The sequence below is a fragment of the Myiozetetes cayanensis genome, unplaced genomic scaffold (assembly GCF_022539395.1).
Source record: "Myiozetetes cayanensis isolate MyiCay16 unplaced genomic scaffold, myiCay2020 scf2-11, whole genome shotgun sequence".
Taxonomy (NCBI): Eukaryota; Metazoa; Chordata; class Aves; order Passeriformes; family Tyrannidae; genus Myiozetetes; species Myiozetetes cayanensis.
Window position 1 is genome coordinate 37095921 of NW_026087411.1, and position 19728 is coordinate 37115648.

General features: G+C 35.1%; 1 protein-coding gene across 7 annotated transcripts in view; it reads left to right on the plus strand.

Moving 5' to 3' along the window:
- The window catches only part of RGS7 (regulator of G protein signaling 7), a 242117-nt gene that overhangs the window by 188685 nt on the left and 33704 nt on the right, over nt 1–19728 (plus strand). For all 7 annotated transcript variants that reach the window (XR_007629122.1, XM_050316771.1, XM_050316772.1 and 4 more), the window contains exons 10-14: nt 10073–10147; nt 11196–11294; nt 12021–12082; nt 13613–13723; nt 14202–14327. Coding sequence is in view for 6 of the 7 variants with exons in the window: in XM_050316771.1 (XP_050172728.1) it covers nt 10073–10147; nt 11196–11294; nt 12021–12082; nt 13613–13723; nt 14202–14327 (473 nt within the window). In the remaining variant the exon portion in view is untranslated. The remainder of the gene's footprint in view (nt 1–10072; nt 10148–11195; nt 11295–12020; nt 12083–13612; nt 13724–14201; nt 14328–19728) is intronic.

Consider the following 19728-nt stretch of genomic DNA (forward strand, 5'->3'; position numbering starts at 1 on the left):
CAGCAAGGGTGAGTTTAAGATAATTCACTGATGAAGTAAAATTCAGAAATATGTATGTTTTCTGGATTTGGGTGCTTCTTACCATTGTTTCTTAGCACTAAACTAGGAAAACATTGTTTTTCAAATATTTTAAACTTTGTCACAGATCCCACACTTTTTCCTTCTCCTTTTTATGAGATTCTATCTCCATTAATTTATTTTTTCTGTTCATAATTTTAAGTTGTATTTTATGTGGTCTGAACATGACCCTTAGCATCTGAGCCAGTAAGTAATATCATCAGGTGTTCAGGGCCAGGCAGTGGATGGTTTTTTTTTTAATGATTTTTCCATCCTGTTCTTTAAAGCCTCAGAAACTCAACAAAACACTGAATTTAACTTGATTAAGGTGGTGCACTCCTGCATTTCACACTCTGTATGCTAGACTTTACTGGAGCAGTCATTAGTATAGCTGGAGAACACTTATCTCTGCTTTATCATAATATTTTCCGAAATTTTTTAAACATCTTCAGGAAGCAAATGTGAATCATGCCACCCAACTTCTCCAGAGATATATCCACATACAATTTTCATGTCTTCTTTTCCACCTGTTTCACCATATATCCTTTCAAGGGAGTTCCCTCTCCAGCAGACAGGGAATGCAGCCAAAACAGCAATTGTCACTCTCAGATAATTGCACTTCTGGTAATGAAAAAAGGCCTTGTACAATGTTTTAATTTCAGAACATGGTTAGAATGTTTATGATCCATATTCTCACGTATTTGAGACAAGTATTTATAAATCTTTTAGCTGGCCTGCCAACTAAACCTTGGTGGAAGATTTTGTACTCACATTACTCAGCATTGTTATTTAGTCTAATACTTGAGTAAAAGTGGGGCAGATGGGGGAAAAGAAGCCAGGTTCCCTGCAACAGTGCAACAAACCAAATTTTTGGAAGTTAAAACTGAGAGTTAAGAAAAGGTCACAAATTGTGAAATGGCTAATTGATGAGATAGTGGAAGGACACATTCAAATGAGACGACAATAGATTTTTAGTAAGAAACAGTTCTGTAATCAACTAGGAAAATAACCTGAAGTAGTAAACATTTGCAAAAATGTTGCAAATACTGGAATCTTCACGTACACAAAAATCACATTAATACAACCTTAAATAAAATTGATACTACTGAAGAACCACTGGAATAAACACAATGGATCTATTTTCTGTACAACAATTTCTCGTTCTGAAAACCAATTACTACAAACCTGAAATGTTATATCATAAATTAAGAGTAATTAGAAATTAAAATAATTTTCAAAAAGAATTAAGAAGTTAACTTCAATACAGTAGTATATTCTTTGGTACAGCTTCTTGTTTAGTTTCATTTGGCTTGTCTCAAAAATCAAATTTTAACATCCTTTTCATATGTGTTTTGTATATTATGTAATTCTCTGACACATGGAATGCTAGAAGAACTTTTTAAAAAAACAAATATAAAATCCTGTTTCCTTAAGGTGAAAGCCCAGCTTGAATAGGACCTGTCCTTAAACAAGCAAATATGTGAGAATCTGAGAATCCCTGTCAAAATTCAAGATGGTTTATCTCCTTTGGATTAATTTTATGGTTTAATTTATTAATATTATATTTCTTTAACATTTCTCTGTGTCTCTGTTTCTCATGTTTCAAGTAAGTCCTTGGTTTGCATAGCCAGTGGAATTCTTTGTGAGTCTGATACTACTCAAGGAAAAGAGCTGAACTCTAGTTTGAGAAGGCAAAAAAGAAGAAAAAGGAAATTGGTACAGTGTAGGCTTCTTTTTTTGGAAAGATGCTAAAAATCCTTCCAGTTTTAAGTGATCCTAAATTCTATGCTAAGTGAGACTTCCCAATTCTGAAAATCATCTGAGTTTTACCTTACTGCAAACATAATTAAAGCTTGATCAAACTAATTGATCGAATGTCTCTCCTTTGTCTCATGCTCTTTGAACCTCATTTGTCTTGTCCAAACAAGAGAAACAGCAGTTAACTCACAGTTCAATTTTTGTCCATTAATTGCACACCTTTCCATGTTTTGATTAGATCCACTGAAGAACAACAGTGGAACTGTTATTTTGATAGTAGTCAGTGATCTTCCAAAAAATCCTTGAATAAAGCATGTATTGATTTTACTAATTTGTCCAATGACAAGTTTTCTGTCCTTCATGTGGAGCTCTCTATAGTGGGTTTAACTTATGCTGAAATGCAGAATTCATTATTTCTGCATCAATATATTCCTAGTGTATGACACAATCAGGTTTATGGTTCATTCATTTTAATTTAATAAATAAGTCTGTAACTTCTTATTATTTATCTCTGTTCTTTAATGAGTCAAAACGAAATTAACTATCGAGGACATGTATTGAGGATTTAAATTCATTTTATGTTATCTGCATAATTCATTACTAAAGCCTTCAACAGCAGAGAACAGTTAATCCTAACAAAGTTTTGATTAATTATTACGAATTAAGACATTCCCTTCCTTTGAAGGAAGCAGTTCAGTAAAATTTGACACTGAACATTCTGTAGCCTGAAGCATCAGTTCAGTAAATGAATAAGAAAAAATGAAAAGCTATATTTACTTAATTAAAATCCAGTAGGTTTAACATCATTATCACCTGATAGCTGGTTTTAACAGTTAAGCTGTGTACAAGTTATTCATTTCCATCGTACTTCTTGACCATAGATCATTATTTTCAGATATATTTGCAGTGTATCACCAGATGTATCACTTGTTTTAAAAAAAGAATATCATATTAAGAAATACAAACACATTTGAGGCTATTATGTGCAAGTCTAGTTCTAAGCTGTATTTACTTATTTCAGCATCACACTGAATCCATACATTGCAAATATTTATGCTATCTTGTGCTCCGTAAAGATGATATTTAGAAGCATATCTGTTATGAAATACATAATGAAAAGACTATAGAAATTGTTGAAAATATCTAATGATTCAGTAGAACAAGCAGGTTTTAATAATTTCCCCCTGATTATCTGCCAAATTTATAAGGCCTCTGGGAATGAAAAATGAAGCATACTTCTACAGAATTTATACTTGAAACCAATCTTGGAATTTGCTTCCTAAAAATTAAATACCTTTTATAGGTGGTAATTGAAAGGTATAGCTGTAATTCTCAGATGAGGTAATTTCTGACAGAAGAGGGAGTCCATAGGAAAACGTAGAAACATTGTGAGCTAATTTTAGAGGTTTGGTCTGGAGATGTAGGTAGGTGGAAACTTGATAGGAGCTCTTTACCAAGTAGTCATCGAACTTGCTTATTACAATTTATATATGTGGTTACCATGGCCATTGGACTGTAATTCAAATCTTTGTCTCTCTGTGTTTGCTTCTTATTAGAACTATAATGCAAGTAGGACCTCCATAAAAAGCACTGTAACCTAACAACAGTTCAGTTACATTTGGAAGTCCAGTCACAGTTCCTGTTTGTCAGTCACACAACTGAATCAAAAAGGCATGCTTCCAAAGAGGTAGCTGAGCTAAAATTAACTGTGTAGAAGCTGGGAATATGGAACTACTATAATATTATAATATATAATATTATTATATATAATATTTTATTATAAAATACTATAATATTATAATATGATAATATCATATATATATGACATATATATGGTACTATAAATGTGTAGGATGCTATAAGTAGCATCCTATACTGTATTAAATAGCCAGACCCTACAGTTGGGATACCCATTCAACTTAGAGTTTGTAGTTATTGCATTATGCTACATAATATTGATTAAAAAAGTCCATCACTTGTAACCTAATACTTAAAATCAACATAAGTTGATTTTATTTCTCTTCTTTCTCTTTCTTCCTCTTTCTTCAGACATCTGCTAATTTACTGGGAATCTTGTGACTAGATGTGTTGTCAAGTCCCAGTGCTCACACTTGGTTTCTCAGAGTTATTTTCAAAGAATTGCTGAACCAAATGGAATTTGTAATTAAACCATACACTTTTAGAGACGCTAATAAAGTTCATAAGAGTGTTTCAGATTAGGTACACCTAGTTGATTGTAAATTAAACCCATGATTAAGTGTTTCAGTTGTAAGTAGCAGTATCTTTTTCTAACCAAAAGGAAATGGTTTCTGTAGCCCAGTCCCTGTAATCACAGGTTTATCTTTGCTGCGTTGAGTGGTGTAACAGATGCTGGTGAGGTCTCCTCTAGCAATACTATTAATATATAGTCCTTCATATTTGCAGGTTTGGCAACTATGGCTTCTGGGTTTATTTTTTCATCTCTTGATTGAAGTTCATTTATCTATAAAGTGAGCTACATTTTAAAGAGTTTTCAAGTCCTATCAGAGAACCAACATGTTTTCTGAAATTTGTGTATGAATTTGAAATGTTGCTGTCCTTTGACTGGACCTTAAGATAACAGGTTTGGGTATGGTTTTCCAAATCCTGTTAAAAGAGATGACCACTTGTACTCGGTATGTTTGAAATGTTCCTCTGAGACTTTTTATTGCACCAGGCAACTTATTAATAGTGCAGCTCTACTGCTGCAGGAGCCTCTTTATTCACTGATCCCAAAGTGTGGTAAAAAAAGGAGATAAAACCCCAAAATATCTAGATAATCTATACTTAAACCTCAACCTTTTCTTGTATGTCTTAGCAGATTCTGCACACTCCAATAACTTCTGTCTCTGGGAAATGAAAAATTGGTGCATTGCAGGAGAAGGCAGCCTGTAAGAGCCTCAGTTTTAGCCATTACTGACAACTTACTCAACATAGGATTTTAATGTCTCCTTTATTGTTAGACTATGTATGAGGAAAAAACCCAATCTTTCCCACTTAACCAAAGTCAAACTGGATATTTTTCCAGCTAGTAGCTCCTTTATTTTTTTTCCAACTGAGTACCACTGGAATTTAATTTTTTTGCCTTTTTTTTTTTAAATTTTCCATTTCTTTTTTTGTAATTTTCTCTTAACTATGCACTGTTCAGATGGTTGTGCAAGTAGACTGGAAAATTAAAACTACAAATAAAAATGTACTGTGCTATTCTGCTTATCACTCACTGTCTGATTAGCTTCCTTTCTCTACTCTAGAAGTGAGTGATAAGAATAGTGACTGTAAGACTCCTAGAAAAATGACAGGAATAGCAGCAATGACAGAAATATCAGAATAGATTGTTTTAGAAGGCAACACTAACATTTGACACTCAGGAAATTTCAAATTTTAAGGTTACTTTTTTGTGGTACATTCTATTACACATAATGTAAAAGACAGCTTTCAATCTCTGCCTCATGTTTATGTTTGCATGTCTGACCTTATCTTTTCCAGTGGAAGAGAGGATCTGTCATGTTTATATCCAGGTCCATAATTTAAATTTATAGTCTTTATATTTTGAAAGCCTGGAATATTACAATTTAGTATTTTGCAGTGAAACTTAAAAAGTGAGCCAATGCCTGCAAAACAAATAAAAATATCTGTTTCATAGCGTATTGACACTGAAAGGCAATGAAAATGCATAAGGTGTGTGAATCAATCTGCCTAAATATTTACTGCTTTAATGAACTCTGAATTTATGGGTGTACATATTGAAATAAGGTAATTATTTTAAATAGCACCTATGTGTTTTGAACTAAAGAGACTGTGAAATTGTGTTTCCTTAAATCAGCCCCAGGTTTGTTTGTACGAGTTCAGGGAACACCACGGGCTACCAGAGGGCAGAGGCAGCAGTAGAGAAGCAAATACCAATCTTGTATTTCTGTTCTGCAGTTGTGGGGTGGGGAAGGCAGGAAGATGAATTTCACACCAACATGAATACTTGGTTGGAGTGTTCTGTAAAGTGGATTATTTGAAATTCACTCCCTGCAGCTTGTGATGAGTAGGCTGTACCACGGAAATATAGGCTGAGAGAGACCTCTGGAGGTCTAGTCCAACCTCCTGCTCAAACCAATGTCAACTTCTAAGCTGAATAAGATTGTCCAGGCACTTGGTTAAAAAACCATTGAAAACTACCAGGAATAGACATTCCTCAGCCTCTCTTACTTTTAGTATGAAGTATATTTTTTTATAGCTGACCTTTACTGCAATTTCAGTCTACTGTCCTCTGTTCTTCCACAGTGCACCTCCAGAAGAGGTCTAGCACTGCAAGCCCTGATTAGGCACAGAAGACAAGAGTTAGCCCTCCCCTTTTGCAAGCACAAAAAATTCTGTTCCTCTACTGGACTTGCTCATTTTGAATATATTTCTTGTGTGTTTTGTGGGGCTCAGAAGTAGTCTTGTCATTCCAGATATTTCCTCGTGATGCTAAGCAGAAAAAAATAAGCACTTCCTTTGCCTTCTGGCTAAGCTATTACTAATGCAGCTGCGTATGTGGTTTGTCTGCATTGCTGCAAGGAGATACTGCTGACTCATGTTCGGCTTCAGATCATTTCCTAGCGAGCAGCAATACAGAAAGACAGTTCCCAGCCAATTGGAATGCATGAGCTTATTCCCTCCCACACACATGGGTATATTTGTCTCAGATACAAGAAAACTTCTGGTTATTTTGGCTTAAGTAGATTCAGTTAAATTTCCATCTTCTTTGAGAAAGAAAAAAAGCCATCAAAACTTATACTGATGTCATTATAAATAAAAATTTACTTTCTGTTGAGCATTTCATGTTTATTATAATTACAAGTACATCATAGCAAAGATATTTTTGCACAAAAAATGCATTGATAACACTTGATTTGGGCTATGTGGCTCTGCAATAAAAAAGGCCCTTGGAGTGTGCAACTTTGTTCAGCAAACAGACTACAAATACTCAGAAATGTGCACTATGCAGGTGGAAAGGTACTATGCCATTTTATGTAAATAATTAATTCTTCCAAAGAGTTCTACAGGTGCCATAAAATTAATTCACTGTAGCACTACTACAAGGGCTTAATTAATTAATATACTGTCACCACAGTTATCAGGAAAAGAATATGAATATCACATGGATATATTTTTAAATAAACATAATCTCAGATGGTTGTTTTCAAATGTTGGCGACAGCCAGATCCAAACATGCACGTTCTTGTACCTCCTCTCCTTACAAACCAGACTTCCTCCTTCCATTGTGTTTCTTGGCTGAATCCTATTATGCTGCCTCCTAGACAGCATCAATAGAAAGCTGGATAACATTGTTATCCAATAATTGAAGGAGGGATCAAAAAATCTTCTATATGTGGGTTTTTCATATTACTTATCATCATCCATTTATCTCAGCAGTGAATTTATCATGACTGGACTGACATATCATTTGATGTAAAATAATACAGTGGCATTTGTTCTTTGAGATAAGGACCTGCTAATAGATAGATGAAAAAAAATAAGTTTCCTTTAAATGTATGACAGTTTTTCATCCAGACATTTAAAAACATATGAGGGCCAAATTTTATGCTAATTATGATCTTGCTGTATGATAATTTCAACAAGGTCACAAGACTTTCCTCTGCGTGTGCGAAGGGGAAACTGTTCTCATACAGAATATTAATCCTGAAAGAAATAGGCATTCTATTTACACATATAGAAGAATTTCAAGTCTTCCAGGAAATCTGTTTGAAAACTATTTACAGTATTAGTATGCAAATTATATACTACACACTAAATGGGAATCTTGCAGCAGAGCACTCTGACAGGCATCTCACTATTTGAACTATGGTAGTCCAGTTAAAAAAACAACACAAAAAGAAAACACAGCTGGATATAATTGTATACAAACACATACTTATTATGTTAATGGGGGCATACAAATAAGATGAAGTGTTGTCCAGCAAAGGTTTTCCCACAAAGACTCAGTTATTTTAGCAAAATGTTCAAATAATGCAAGCTTTTGTGTTTATTTTAATTGAAAAGATATTTACTATTTATTCCTAAATATTGACAGATGAAGTGTGGCAGCTCCAGAGAAACAATAAATCCCATTACATTAGGTACTTTGAGTTATATAATACAAATCAAATTATGAAAGTGGTATTGTATAGAGGTAGTGATATGTGTCCTAAACTCGTATTGTTACCTGAGGCCATCAGAGTAGTTGATATTCCCTTTAGCTGCCTTCTCTTTTGCCCTAAAGCTTCCTAATGCTTCCCGGCCTCTACCTTCCTTCTGGTGCTCTCCTGTCAGATTCTCCTTGGTCACAGCTTGGTCAAACTTTTGCCCTTAGAGCCCCTCCTGAGTGCCCCTGCTGAAGTATGCCGTTATCAGCTTTACTTCAGAGAGGTAATAAAGAGCCAGGTGTCAGTAAGAATGCACTAGGTGCTCTAGTAGGTCAGTACTGGGCTGGGTCTCCTTGCAACCAGCAAAACTTTTGCCCTCGTTTAATTTCTAGAAGTCTGACAGAATTTCTTGTGTCCCTTGCATCAATCTGCAAAATTCTGGCATGTAAGTTACCAGGCAAAGGGCAAGATCTGTCTGTACGTGTCGACTGCTGGTGGGCTTAAAATCTTTAAAAATAAGAGGCTTCAGATGAGGCTCGTTTGTTGTTGGTATTGGGTTTTTTTTCCCTTTCTGTTTTTAGGACATGCTTTTAACAAACCATAACTGAAAACTGAACAAATAACAGTTTGTGCCTTATGTAAGTGTGCCTGCTATTCAAGTTGTTACATTCAAAGGCTGTAGATGTTGTTAAAGCCCTTCTTCTTCACTGCCAGCTGCTGCTGTAATCCTAAAGTAGATTCACTGCATTTTTTAAAAACTTAATATCTCAGTATACTGCCCTGGGAAATTGCCTTCTGCCTTTAAATTGACCATCAGGCAGAATTTTCTATTTTTCAAACTGTCTTTTTCTTTGAGAGTTGCGAGTTACTCCGAGTTTAAAGACTCCCATTTTCATTCAGGAGCACAAAGGATACCTTCACAAGTGTAGCTAAATAGGAGTGTCAGATGCAGTATTATCTAAGTGCTTATTTTTAATCTTAGCCACGAGGAACTGTTTATAGTCAAAACTTAATATGATCAAATGCACATTAATTTATTACTTTAAAATAAAAACTTATTAATTTAAAAAAATGCTTGGTTAAAAAACCCCAAGTCTGTTTAGACTATTTTCCAAAGGCAAAGTACCATTGCTCTATTTAACGAAATCTATTTGTTTTTTGGCTAGCTAGGTTGTTGGGCAAGTAAATTTGATATCTAGGTATTCCCATTAAAAAAAGTCAGCAACCTACTAACCACTAAAACCCTGTACTTTCCGCTCCAAGTCTCAAATGCAATCCTTCTAAAATCAATAGGAAAAACTCACCTGAGAGTAAAACACTTATTATCACTTATTAACACTTATTAACACTTATTTCCAGCAAGGCATGAAGAACAGATTTATGCACAGATTTTGTACTTAAGGGGAAGTGTCAAAGGAAGGAGAAATTTTGGGACTTGTGTACTATGGGATGCTACAGAGTTTGAGAATGAATCTCTGAAAGCCAAATCAGATGTGTTGAGAGACATTTTATTTAGACTGCCAGTCTTCTGGTTAGGCTGCAGAAGCCTGCCTTTTTTTTTTTTTTTTTTTTTTTTCCTTTGTTTTGTTTGTTTGGTTTTTTGTTTGTTTGTTTTGGTTAGTTTTGTTTGTTTTGTTTTTTTTTTTCCTTTCTTTTCTGAAGAAAAAAAATCCTATTTTGGTACTTTCTCCCCCATTTTATTTTAAAAGAAGACCATCTTTAAAAACTGACTCAAAATCAGATGCTCTTGAAGGGAACCTGAGGTTCACAGGTGAGGTGGGTATTGCATAATTCTGTTTATTTTGTCTAATGAGGTCAACCGTGCTTCTTAGGCGGACATCTAGAATGCAATGTATGGCTTCCTTGGCAAAACCAATGCAGAAACATGTGATTGATTTCTCTTATCTCGATAACTTATTTTATTTCAAATTTGTGTTGTCTTCAGTGTCTCATTCCATAGGGACTCTTAAGAGGGACCACTGCAAAAAGACATCAAGTTATTATACATCTCTGTTTATTTATTTTTTTAGTCTCACACACTGAAGAGGAGTATCTCAATGAAAATTATATGGAGTTCCTTCACAGGTTTAGTCTTCTGCTTTCCTTTCTTTTTCTTTTAATAGCCTGGATGTGTAAACACTACTGAAGTGGATATAAAAAAATCTTCAAGAATGAGAAATCCACATAAAACAAGAAAGGTAAGTACTGTTATTATATCAAAAGCAGGAGGTGGAGGAAATTTATAGCTTTTTTTTTTTTTTTTACAACTGCAAGGAGCAAAAGCATCAACGTAGGTTAATATTTCATAAGCTCTTAGTTGAGTTGGTGTTAAGAAATTTGTTAATGCTAAGTAAATGCTATCACATAAGACTTTGGAGAAATATACAGAGATTTGGAAAATAAAACTAATTTTTGCATGCTTCATTCATGTTGCTTAGCAGATTGAATAAAGCAGTTAAAATGTTTCTGTCAGAAATTAAGGAAAAATAAATTAAAAATTCAGCATAAACTCTAACACTAGTTCTTGTCCTGCTTTTAATGAAAAGGGTGTCTCTCTTTGATAGTTATGCCCAAAATGGTCGAGGAGGAAATTAGTTTCATCTAAATTAGGATCCAGACATGAACAGTGTAACTTCTCTAGGGATATACAGATGGATCATCTCAAAACTTTCTCTTTAAATCCTTTGCCCCATAATAATGTAGACTGACTCCCACTTGGAAGGACTTCCTTTGAGGTACATTTTCATGTTGACCCATAGAAAAGTTTGTTTTAAAAAGGAAAGTGGATTCAGAGAAAGTTCTAGCTTGGTTTATTTATGGTAGTGAAAGATCTAGATTATTGTAATCTACCAGGCAGTAGTTGCAAATTTAAGTCATCCAAATAATCCATACAACAGTCTACCTTTAAGGGTACTCCTACTACGAGGTGAGGGTACTCCACTTACTTCAATAGCATCTCTCAGGGTCATCCCCCGTGCTTGCTATGCTGTTAATGTAGATATATAATAAAAGTAAATCCTTTGTTCCATGGCATTATGAAGTTGTGGGAGTTTGTGAGTATTTATCTTACACCTTGCTATAGATGCACAATTCTACCTGAGCGCATGGTTTATTACAGTTTTTTTAAAAAAGGATGATGTTGGCTAACTTCTTGAGCACACTTTACTAAAGCATGACAGTTACTATGAATATTTGTAGAAAGCATTGTCTGAAAGCAACTATCACTGTTCCCTATTTTTCGCACAGTCTGTCTATGGCTTACAAAATGACATTCGAAGTCACAGCCCTACCCACACGCCAGTACCAGAGACTAAGCCACCCACAGAAGATGAACTACACCAAGAGGTTTGAAACATAACTACAAACATGTAATTTTAAATGAACTTTCTAGGAAAGTAGGTATTAAACCAAAAATTACTGTAACTAGGAAGTTGTTCAAAACAGCTGAGGAAACATTTAATAAACCTTTTCTTTGTTTCAAGATTTATAGATGTAGGCATGTAACTTCATTAAAATTAATGAGAAAAAATTTGACGTTTTTGGTATCTCGTATTAAACATCTAAAGGCAGTGAGCACCAGGCCAGTGAGTGGGTTCTTTGTATAGCTAAGCCCATTAGCCTAGTCAGCAGTAGACAGCTCTTCCTTTCAACACTAATTTGAGTTTTGGGGGTAGACTTACCTCTCCATATATGCATATATAGGTTCACACGTTTATCTACTGTTAGAACTTTGTTAATATTTCCAGAGATGTTACAATTCAGAGAAGGTAAATATCTGAAGAATAAATAGCTCTCTTCAAAAAAAAAAAAAAAAAAAAAAAGGCTAATTGGATTTCTTTTGATGAACCTTTAGGGAAAATATTATATTGGGCACATTTTTTGTCTTTTCTCTTTAATGGAACATTCCGTTTATTTTAGAACTACACTGGTGAAATGTTGTTTCAATTCTGATATATTTCTCTTCTGTGCCCTAGGATAAATTAAGGTTCAATTACAGCCCTAATAAAAAAATTATAAAATAGATTCAAGCAATAAATTACTCATAAAACTCTTTGCCTTCCTTTCTTGCAGATTAAGCACTGGCAAATGCAGTTAGACAGACATAGATTAAAAATGTCAAAAGTTGCAGAGAGGTACGTATATTGTCACATTTTCTGGTTTTTCAATTAGACTGATAACCATTGGGAAAATGTCAGTATGAAATAGCTTCAAAGGGCTTTTCAGAGCAAACAGCTCTTCAAAGAAAGACATGGGAGCTCAGACATCATAGAAATAACTGACGAGAGTTTACTTTAAGTGGGGAGGTATGAAGTTCTTTTACTAATAAAAGATGGCCCAGATATTCCGTGATACATTTCTCATAATCCCAGTAGTCACTGAAAGAGCCTCTGACCAAGTGACCACAAGTTTCATCTTGCATTGTCAGGGAGGCTAAATGGAAATAGGTCTGGGGTTATTGTTTTGCTGTTTCAAAAGGGCAGTCACTGATAAAGCAAGGGAACTGATTGGTGAAGATCTTAGTCACAGCTTGAGCAAAGTGAGCCTGAGCTTACTTTGGGTCAGAGGATTCCTACACTAGCAGGAATCTTTGTCCAGATAGGACCAAAGTTTGGCAAATTTAATTTGTCTAATAAAAGGAAAAGTCTCTTGGAAAGACTAACTACAGCTTAGGTAGAGAAGAGGTGGAGAAAACAAATGTTCTGTCTTACACATTAAATACAGAGATAGTGAGAATTGCAGAAAATTGAGCTGCCTAAGGCTTAGTAAAGCAGAGTAAGCCAAATACAAATTGTTCTTCATTCTCTCATATACATGTGTGTATTTGTGTCTACTTATATATATATGTATATGCATGCATACATATACAAATACATATTTTTTTTTATAAAGAGAACGGGTTAAGTATTTTTGTTTGCTGAGCCATAAAAACAGAATGCAGACCAAATACAATATAAATTGAAATGAAAAGAAAGAGTAGTTGTCCTCACTTGTCAAAAAATTATGAGGCCAAAGGAAACAGAAAACAGGAATAAGGACATGGGAGATGTAAATTATGAGAATACAAACAAAGTTTTTAGTGTGTTTAACAGAGTCAGACCCATTAATGAATACCACAATATTTAAAAAAAAAATCTGTTTATTTTGGAAAACAATAAACTTGGGAGAGATGCCACTGGATTAGGAAATAATAAAAATATTAATTGTATTTTAGAGAGGATAAAAGAAGTCCTAACAGGTATAGGGCCTGTAAATATGAGCTACATGACATTCAGTGTTTTATAACAGATTTTAAAGGAACTGATAATCAAAACTGTGGGGGTATAAAACATGTCCGTTTATGAAAACAAATCTGCATGGAAGAGGTTGCTTGATTTAATTTCTTAGTGTCTAATTAACGCCCGAAAAGGAGCTGTGTGGAAGTATTAGGGAAGTTTATTTTATTTCAACACTTGATAGACCTGAGCCACCCCTCCTTCTTCAGAGATCCACTTTTGAAAGACTTTAGCAAAACTATTTTACCCTGAGCCTGTAGCTAACTTCTGAGCGTGTGCGCACATGGTTTCCAGAGTTCAGTTGACACAAGGTAACTTGTTAACTGGGGTAACCTGATCAGGTTACCACACCTCCTGACATGACAATGTTTGATGCTTTTGTTTTCCTAGTCTATTAGCTTATACAGAGCAGTATTTGGAATATGATCCTTTTCTTGTGCCCCCTGATCCATCAAACCCTTGGATATCAGATGACACCACTTTCTGGGAACTGGAGGCAAGGTATATAATTTTATTTCTTCTTTGAAAGTAAGGGGATGGAATATGCTTACTGGAAATGTGAAGATTTCAGACAGAGGTATTGCAGGAAAATACTGAGGTAGAAGGACAATGCAATATCCTCCTGGTCTTTCCAGCTTTACAGTTTTATAAGATGGGAAGTGCTTTGGATTAATAAATCTGTGTAAAATGTTATATTAACCAGTTTACAGGATTCCAGTATGGTGAAAAAAAGACACCTTTTAAAATCTGATAGCATTTCTAGTTGGAAGTCTTCTGTGCAAATGCATGTGTATTACCTTCATCCTGTGTAAGGACTAGCAGTTTGTGTGCTCATCTCTGAACATTTCACAGATATGAACAATCTAGAAGGTGAGAAACCTGTGGTTGAACTTTAGTACTTAGTCTAAATTATGAACACAGATTATTAGAACACTAAAGTATTGCTCACTTTGGGTTGTGTTGTTTTTTTCTTCTGTAGCAAAGAGCCAGGACAGCAGAGGGTGAAACGATGGGGATTTGGCATGGATGAAGCTTTGAAAGACCCTGTGGGAAGAGAGCAGTTTCTGAAATTCTTGGAGTCAGAATTCAGTTCAGAAAATTTAAGGTAAATGAGAGCCACTTTTTTTTTTTTTTTTAATAGGTTTTAAAATATATTTTTTGTTGCTGTTACTTGTTGTTTGTTTGTTTTTCCAATACATTTCTCTTCATTTTTTAAATGAAATTTTCCTGTGCCTTGAAAAATTTTCCTGTGCCTTTCCATTCAAAATCCACTCATACAGATTGTTTTCATATACAGGTTGAGGAAAATATTCATACAGTTAACTGAGACTCCCATGAAGTATACTTTTCCATTCCTGTTCAATTTTGGGTCAAACTTCCCATGTAAGAGGTTTTCTCTCAACTTGTCTTATTAAACAGTTTTAAAACATTGACCCATTCAAAGCCTGTTCACCATCTTTGATTGTCAAATATTATGAGAAAAGTAAAGAGAAAATAAAAAAGTTGAAACATAAATAAAGAATTTAAAAGTAAAATGCACAGACTTTCACTTTTGGTCAGGTTCCTGGGGATCATTTTAAAAATCTCCACCAATATTCCAGTACTTGTGGAACTGACACAACCGAAGTAGGGTGACATCTAGCTCTCAAATTCCTCACTAATTGCAAAATGGAAAAGTGTTCTTAGTGTATAAACTGTATAGTGCTTTTTTAAAAAAGTATATTTACAGATTTACTTTTAAGTGAGAAGAATAATTATTTGATTTTAAAATACAATGGTTCATCCATTGGCTAATAACATGTTTTGTTGTCACAGTTCTAAGAAAGTCATATTTCAGAAAGAGTTATTTCAGAAGGATTAATAACAGCCTTTCTATAGATAAGAAACTGTACATAGTACAAAAGTATAGACAACATATTTTTCTCTTTATTCCACCTTCTTGTCAGATATCATTCCACTTTCCATTTACCAATAACCTAAGTAGTATAAAATCTTCTTTGCATTTACATTCTAGAACTCAGAAGAATCCTAAACTACTTTTTGTCTTTGTCAGTTCTCACTCTGAAGTGGTGCAGCATAGCCATTCATAGTAGAATTACAACTTTGTCACATCTTACAAGAGGCATGCAACATTTCTGGTGTAGATTTGTAAATACTGAGTATTTGCACAATCTCCTTATTGTTAGTTTAAATTTGTCAGCAGAATAATTAAAGATGGACTTCTCTAAGTTGCTGACCATGTTCATATTCAAACATTAATTTTGCATCACAAATATGACCTGACCTGTTAGTGTATATTGATGACTTCATTAGTCATAGGTACATAGATATTTCTTTTAAAATAAAAGTCCAACTGGTAAAGTGATTTTTTAAAAATCAGAATAATACCAAGAAAACAAAAGGTAATTTTTGTGTATTATTTAAAGAGTATCCTGATAATTTGTTATGCAGAGCAGCTGTTTAAACATGAACCTATTGAGCCCAGTGTGTGCTGCAGTTTCTGGTGCTTTTCTGTGACTAATTTGTCTCTCTGCCAACTGTACTGTTACCCGCATAATCCCTAACTCTTTCATCTAATCCTATTTACAACACTAATCACAGGCAAACTGCGACTGATACAGAAAAAATCCCTCAAGAAATTTGTTTAGAGCTGATTCTTTGACATGCCATCTACTCTTCTATCTCTCCCTCCAGATTCTTATATTAGAATTAGAAAATATAATATCAGAGTAATAGTGAGCTTAAAGGCCAGTCAGGGAATAAAATTTACTATAAAAAAGTGCTTTCTGTGACAATTAGCCGAAGGAAAACTGTCTCACAAGCTCAGAATTATGCTTGTAAGTGTTCAAACTGTAGTGAAATCAATCCACTATTAGGTTCACATAGCAAAGTTGGGTTGGAAAACATGAATTTTTAAAACTTGTTTTGTAATGGCTGTCAAAATGTTTTAGATCTCAATATAAGAAATTAAATGCTTGATGATTTCAAGCAATACACTGAATAAATCTTAAAAGACCTCCACTTTCTGTTAACTCCAACATGGCAATTTGGGTTTCTTTCAGTGGTATTTTTTAATTATTGTTAGTTTTTTGACAGTCACCTTGAGAAAAATATTTATTTCCACCCACATCTTCCCACTGCAACTAATTGAACTCAGTAGCTGGCTCTTGTCCTTTTACAGATCTTATCATGATAAAATTTACAACAAACATTGTCAAACCTACAGTTGGCTAGACAGCAGGGACTTTGGATTCAAGCTTCTGAGCACAGTACACAGGATACAGCAGGGACTGCACAACAGGGGCTTCAGTATTAGTAGATTAGGTGTCTTATACTTCATTGTGGTGAAAGAAATACAAAACATGTGAAGTGATAGGTCTGCCAGATACACCATTTCTATTCAAGTGCGATTGTCTTAGCTAAAAGTCCCAGTGTTACTATTTCATTAACCTGGTCTGAGAGAGTCTAAATTGTCTGAAAATCTTATTCTTGGTGGATATAGACCCTATCTTAAGAAACAGAACAGGGATAAGGAAACAAGCTCTGAGTTAAAACTGAGAATTGTGCAATGATTAGGAGCACAGCTAGGTTTCACTTTCTTACTTTGTATCTCTGTGCTTTTTTCTTTGCCTGTAAATTTGGATCAACAGTATTTTGCTCTCTAAAGGAGTGTTGTAAAGCTTAGTAGCTGTGTGAGCAGTTCTGTCATTGCATTAACTTCAATACAGACTGTACTTTGCTAACATCCAGTTTGGATTCTGCAGCCTGTGACTTGTGATCTCGTTATTATGCAGATTTTTTGGAAGAATTGCCTTGTGTGCTGCTCAATACACAGCACAAATAGCTAAAGTAACATATGATTTGGATAATAGATTTATGAAATTCCCACTGTCTATTACAAAAATGGTGACCATTGTTTAAAATTCAAAAGACTAAAGTTTGAGCATGATCCAGTAGTACTGGATCATGGGTCACAGGGCTGTCTGAGCACTAGAACAAGGACTTCCAAACAGAGTGAGGTACTGAAATCAATCTTACTGCAACATGGCACCTGGAGACCTAATTTCTTTCATTCCTGTGGGAAACTGTATTCCTTTCCTTTGCTTGTAATGCAGCAGAATTCTTTGGAAAGTTAATATTTGTATGCTGACTGTACATTTGCTCCCAAGTGTTATTTTGTAAAAATTACAGCCTTTTAAAAAAAAAAAAACCACAAACAATCTAAATTGTTTCAGGCCTGCCAACCTGTCCAAATCATTATGTAGTATTGCAGTGGGTGTGATAACAAAGGCAGCACTAAGACTGCAAAAACTTCCTAGCTTAGTGAAGGGAGAATGGTGACAAGATATCTTCCATCATGCATGGAAGGAAAAGCCAACAGATCCCTTGCCCCTTCCTTTGATCCTCATTTATTAGCTTCCATAATGTGTGACTAAATAGAGAAAAGGGACTTTGCATTCTCGTCCAGAAAAAGAAGAGAGGAACTGAGGAGTTAGCTAGACTTAGATGTTTTTCCTCAATAAATTTTCTCTGAGCACCCCCATGCAAGCTGAGATTTTGTGAGATGTTTATTTTGGACTCATCCATTTAACTTGTTGTAGAAATGTTCTGTACTGGAGGTAGAGGCTTCAGTTATGTTCTATAGAAGAAATAAATAGAAACCCACACATACACTTCTAAAAATTTGCAGTATTGCCTATAAACTGTTTCAGTTATTAGGCTTTATTTTCACTTACTTCAGTGGTTCTGGTTGTTCTTTAAAACATACCATTACAGTACTCTTACTAGGGAAAAGGGAGAATGCTGCAAGAGGTTAAGTCTTCTTTTTAATCCAATCTGTTTCATTTTTTGTTTGTTCTTTATTATTGATCACTGCTCTTTATGACTTCAAATGCAAATTTCTCTCCACTGATGGTGGAGGAGTGAGTTCTGCATATTACAAAGTATTAATGAAAATGGACTAACTGTCCTTGATGTCTGTCCTGCAAGTCTAAATAGAAGTGCTGGTGATGACACTTTCCCACACAGTATGGGCACTGGTGATTTTTATCCTTTATGCTGCTGATTACAAAGCTCTGTTTTGGGTGGTAATAGCTTCATCAAAATTTAATCCTCAAAGCTGAAATCGCCTGTGTATTATTTCTCATTCAGACTCAAGCTTAAATGCTAAGTCCCAGCAATGTTGCCATTTCTGCAGATTAACTGAGAAGAAACTAGTTGCAATATTTAATAATTATTCTGTGTCATTTTCTTGAAGTTCTTCAACTCTACTAGGTCTTGAAGCTTTAAGTTGTACTTGGCAAGAAGGTGGACTCTAGTAACCAGGGAGTAGTGTTTCCTGCCCCTGGAAAAATATTTTCTTCATAGAGTTTGTTAAGGTTTTATTTTCTTTTTCTTTTGCTGAAAGTGTTGAAAGGTCTGTCCTCCAACCTGTTGTGTCATATGCACTGGGTACAAAGCCCACATAATTCTCACTTCACTGTTACCACACTCTGATTATATCTCACACATTTCACGAGAATCACTGTAGCCTTTCTCTCACTCTATGTCCCTATCTGCTAAATTTGACTGATTAGTTTGATCTGGGATCTGCTGTTGGCTACACCTGACATTTAGGTCAGTTAACAGGGCAGAAGCGGTGTTGTAGCTGTGCAATTTACCTCCAAGGCCACCGTCACTTTAAAGTTATCCAGCTGGAGGACATAATCCCCGTGCAACATGTGTTTTACCAGTTCATATGGCTGGATCTACTACTACCATATATTATACACTCATTTAGCTGTGTGTCTGGTGTGTGCCCCAGAGTGTGGCAGCCCAAATGCTGGGACAGAAAACAGGAGCGAGGTTTACGGTCAGCTGGTCAGGTCTCTGCTCCAATAGTACTGAGCACCTTCTAGAGAGGGTCTCCACAGCAAAAGCAAAGAACCAGTGTTCACCCCGTAAGGATGTGTCTATACAACCTGCCTATTTTATGCTGGAAGCAAAGAAGTTAAATTTATTTGAATTTATCTCCCATCTATTTCCCCATAATTGAGTATAACCTACTACATGGAAGCAACTTACTTGCAAATTAAAATAGCATCCTAAGGCATGTTTGTGACTTCCAGAAGTAGTGGCAGTGATGCAATGGAACAAACAAGGAAGTGACATCTTTGAGCTAGATCCTCAGGATGTCTGCAGGGTGGTAGAAAATGTGTATTTACAATGAGCATCCTTCCCTTTCATTTTTCTGTTCCTTACCTGACTTCAAGACACATAAGGAATCAGTCAGTCCCAGAAGATGCACTTGAAGGGGTTAGCACTGCAGGATATATGCTTTTAAATGCAAATATCGAGAGCAGCTTAAGGAAGCCAAAGTAGGTTGCCCAAATTTGGCAGAGTGAACTGAATTAGAGTTTGTGAGCTATGCAGTTTTTAAACTTGAGTTATGAGGCCTCTATTCTTACTGCATTGCCATAAGATTCCAATGATATGTCCCCACGCTCTATGAGAACTGTGTTCAATTC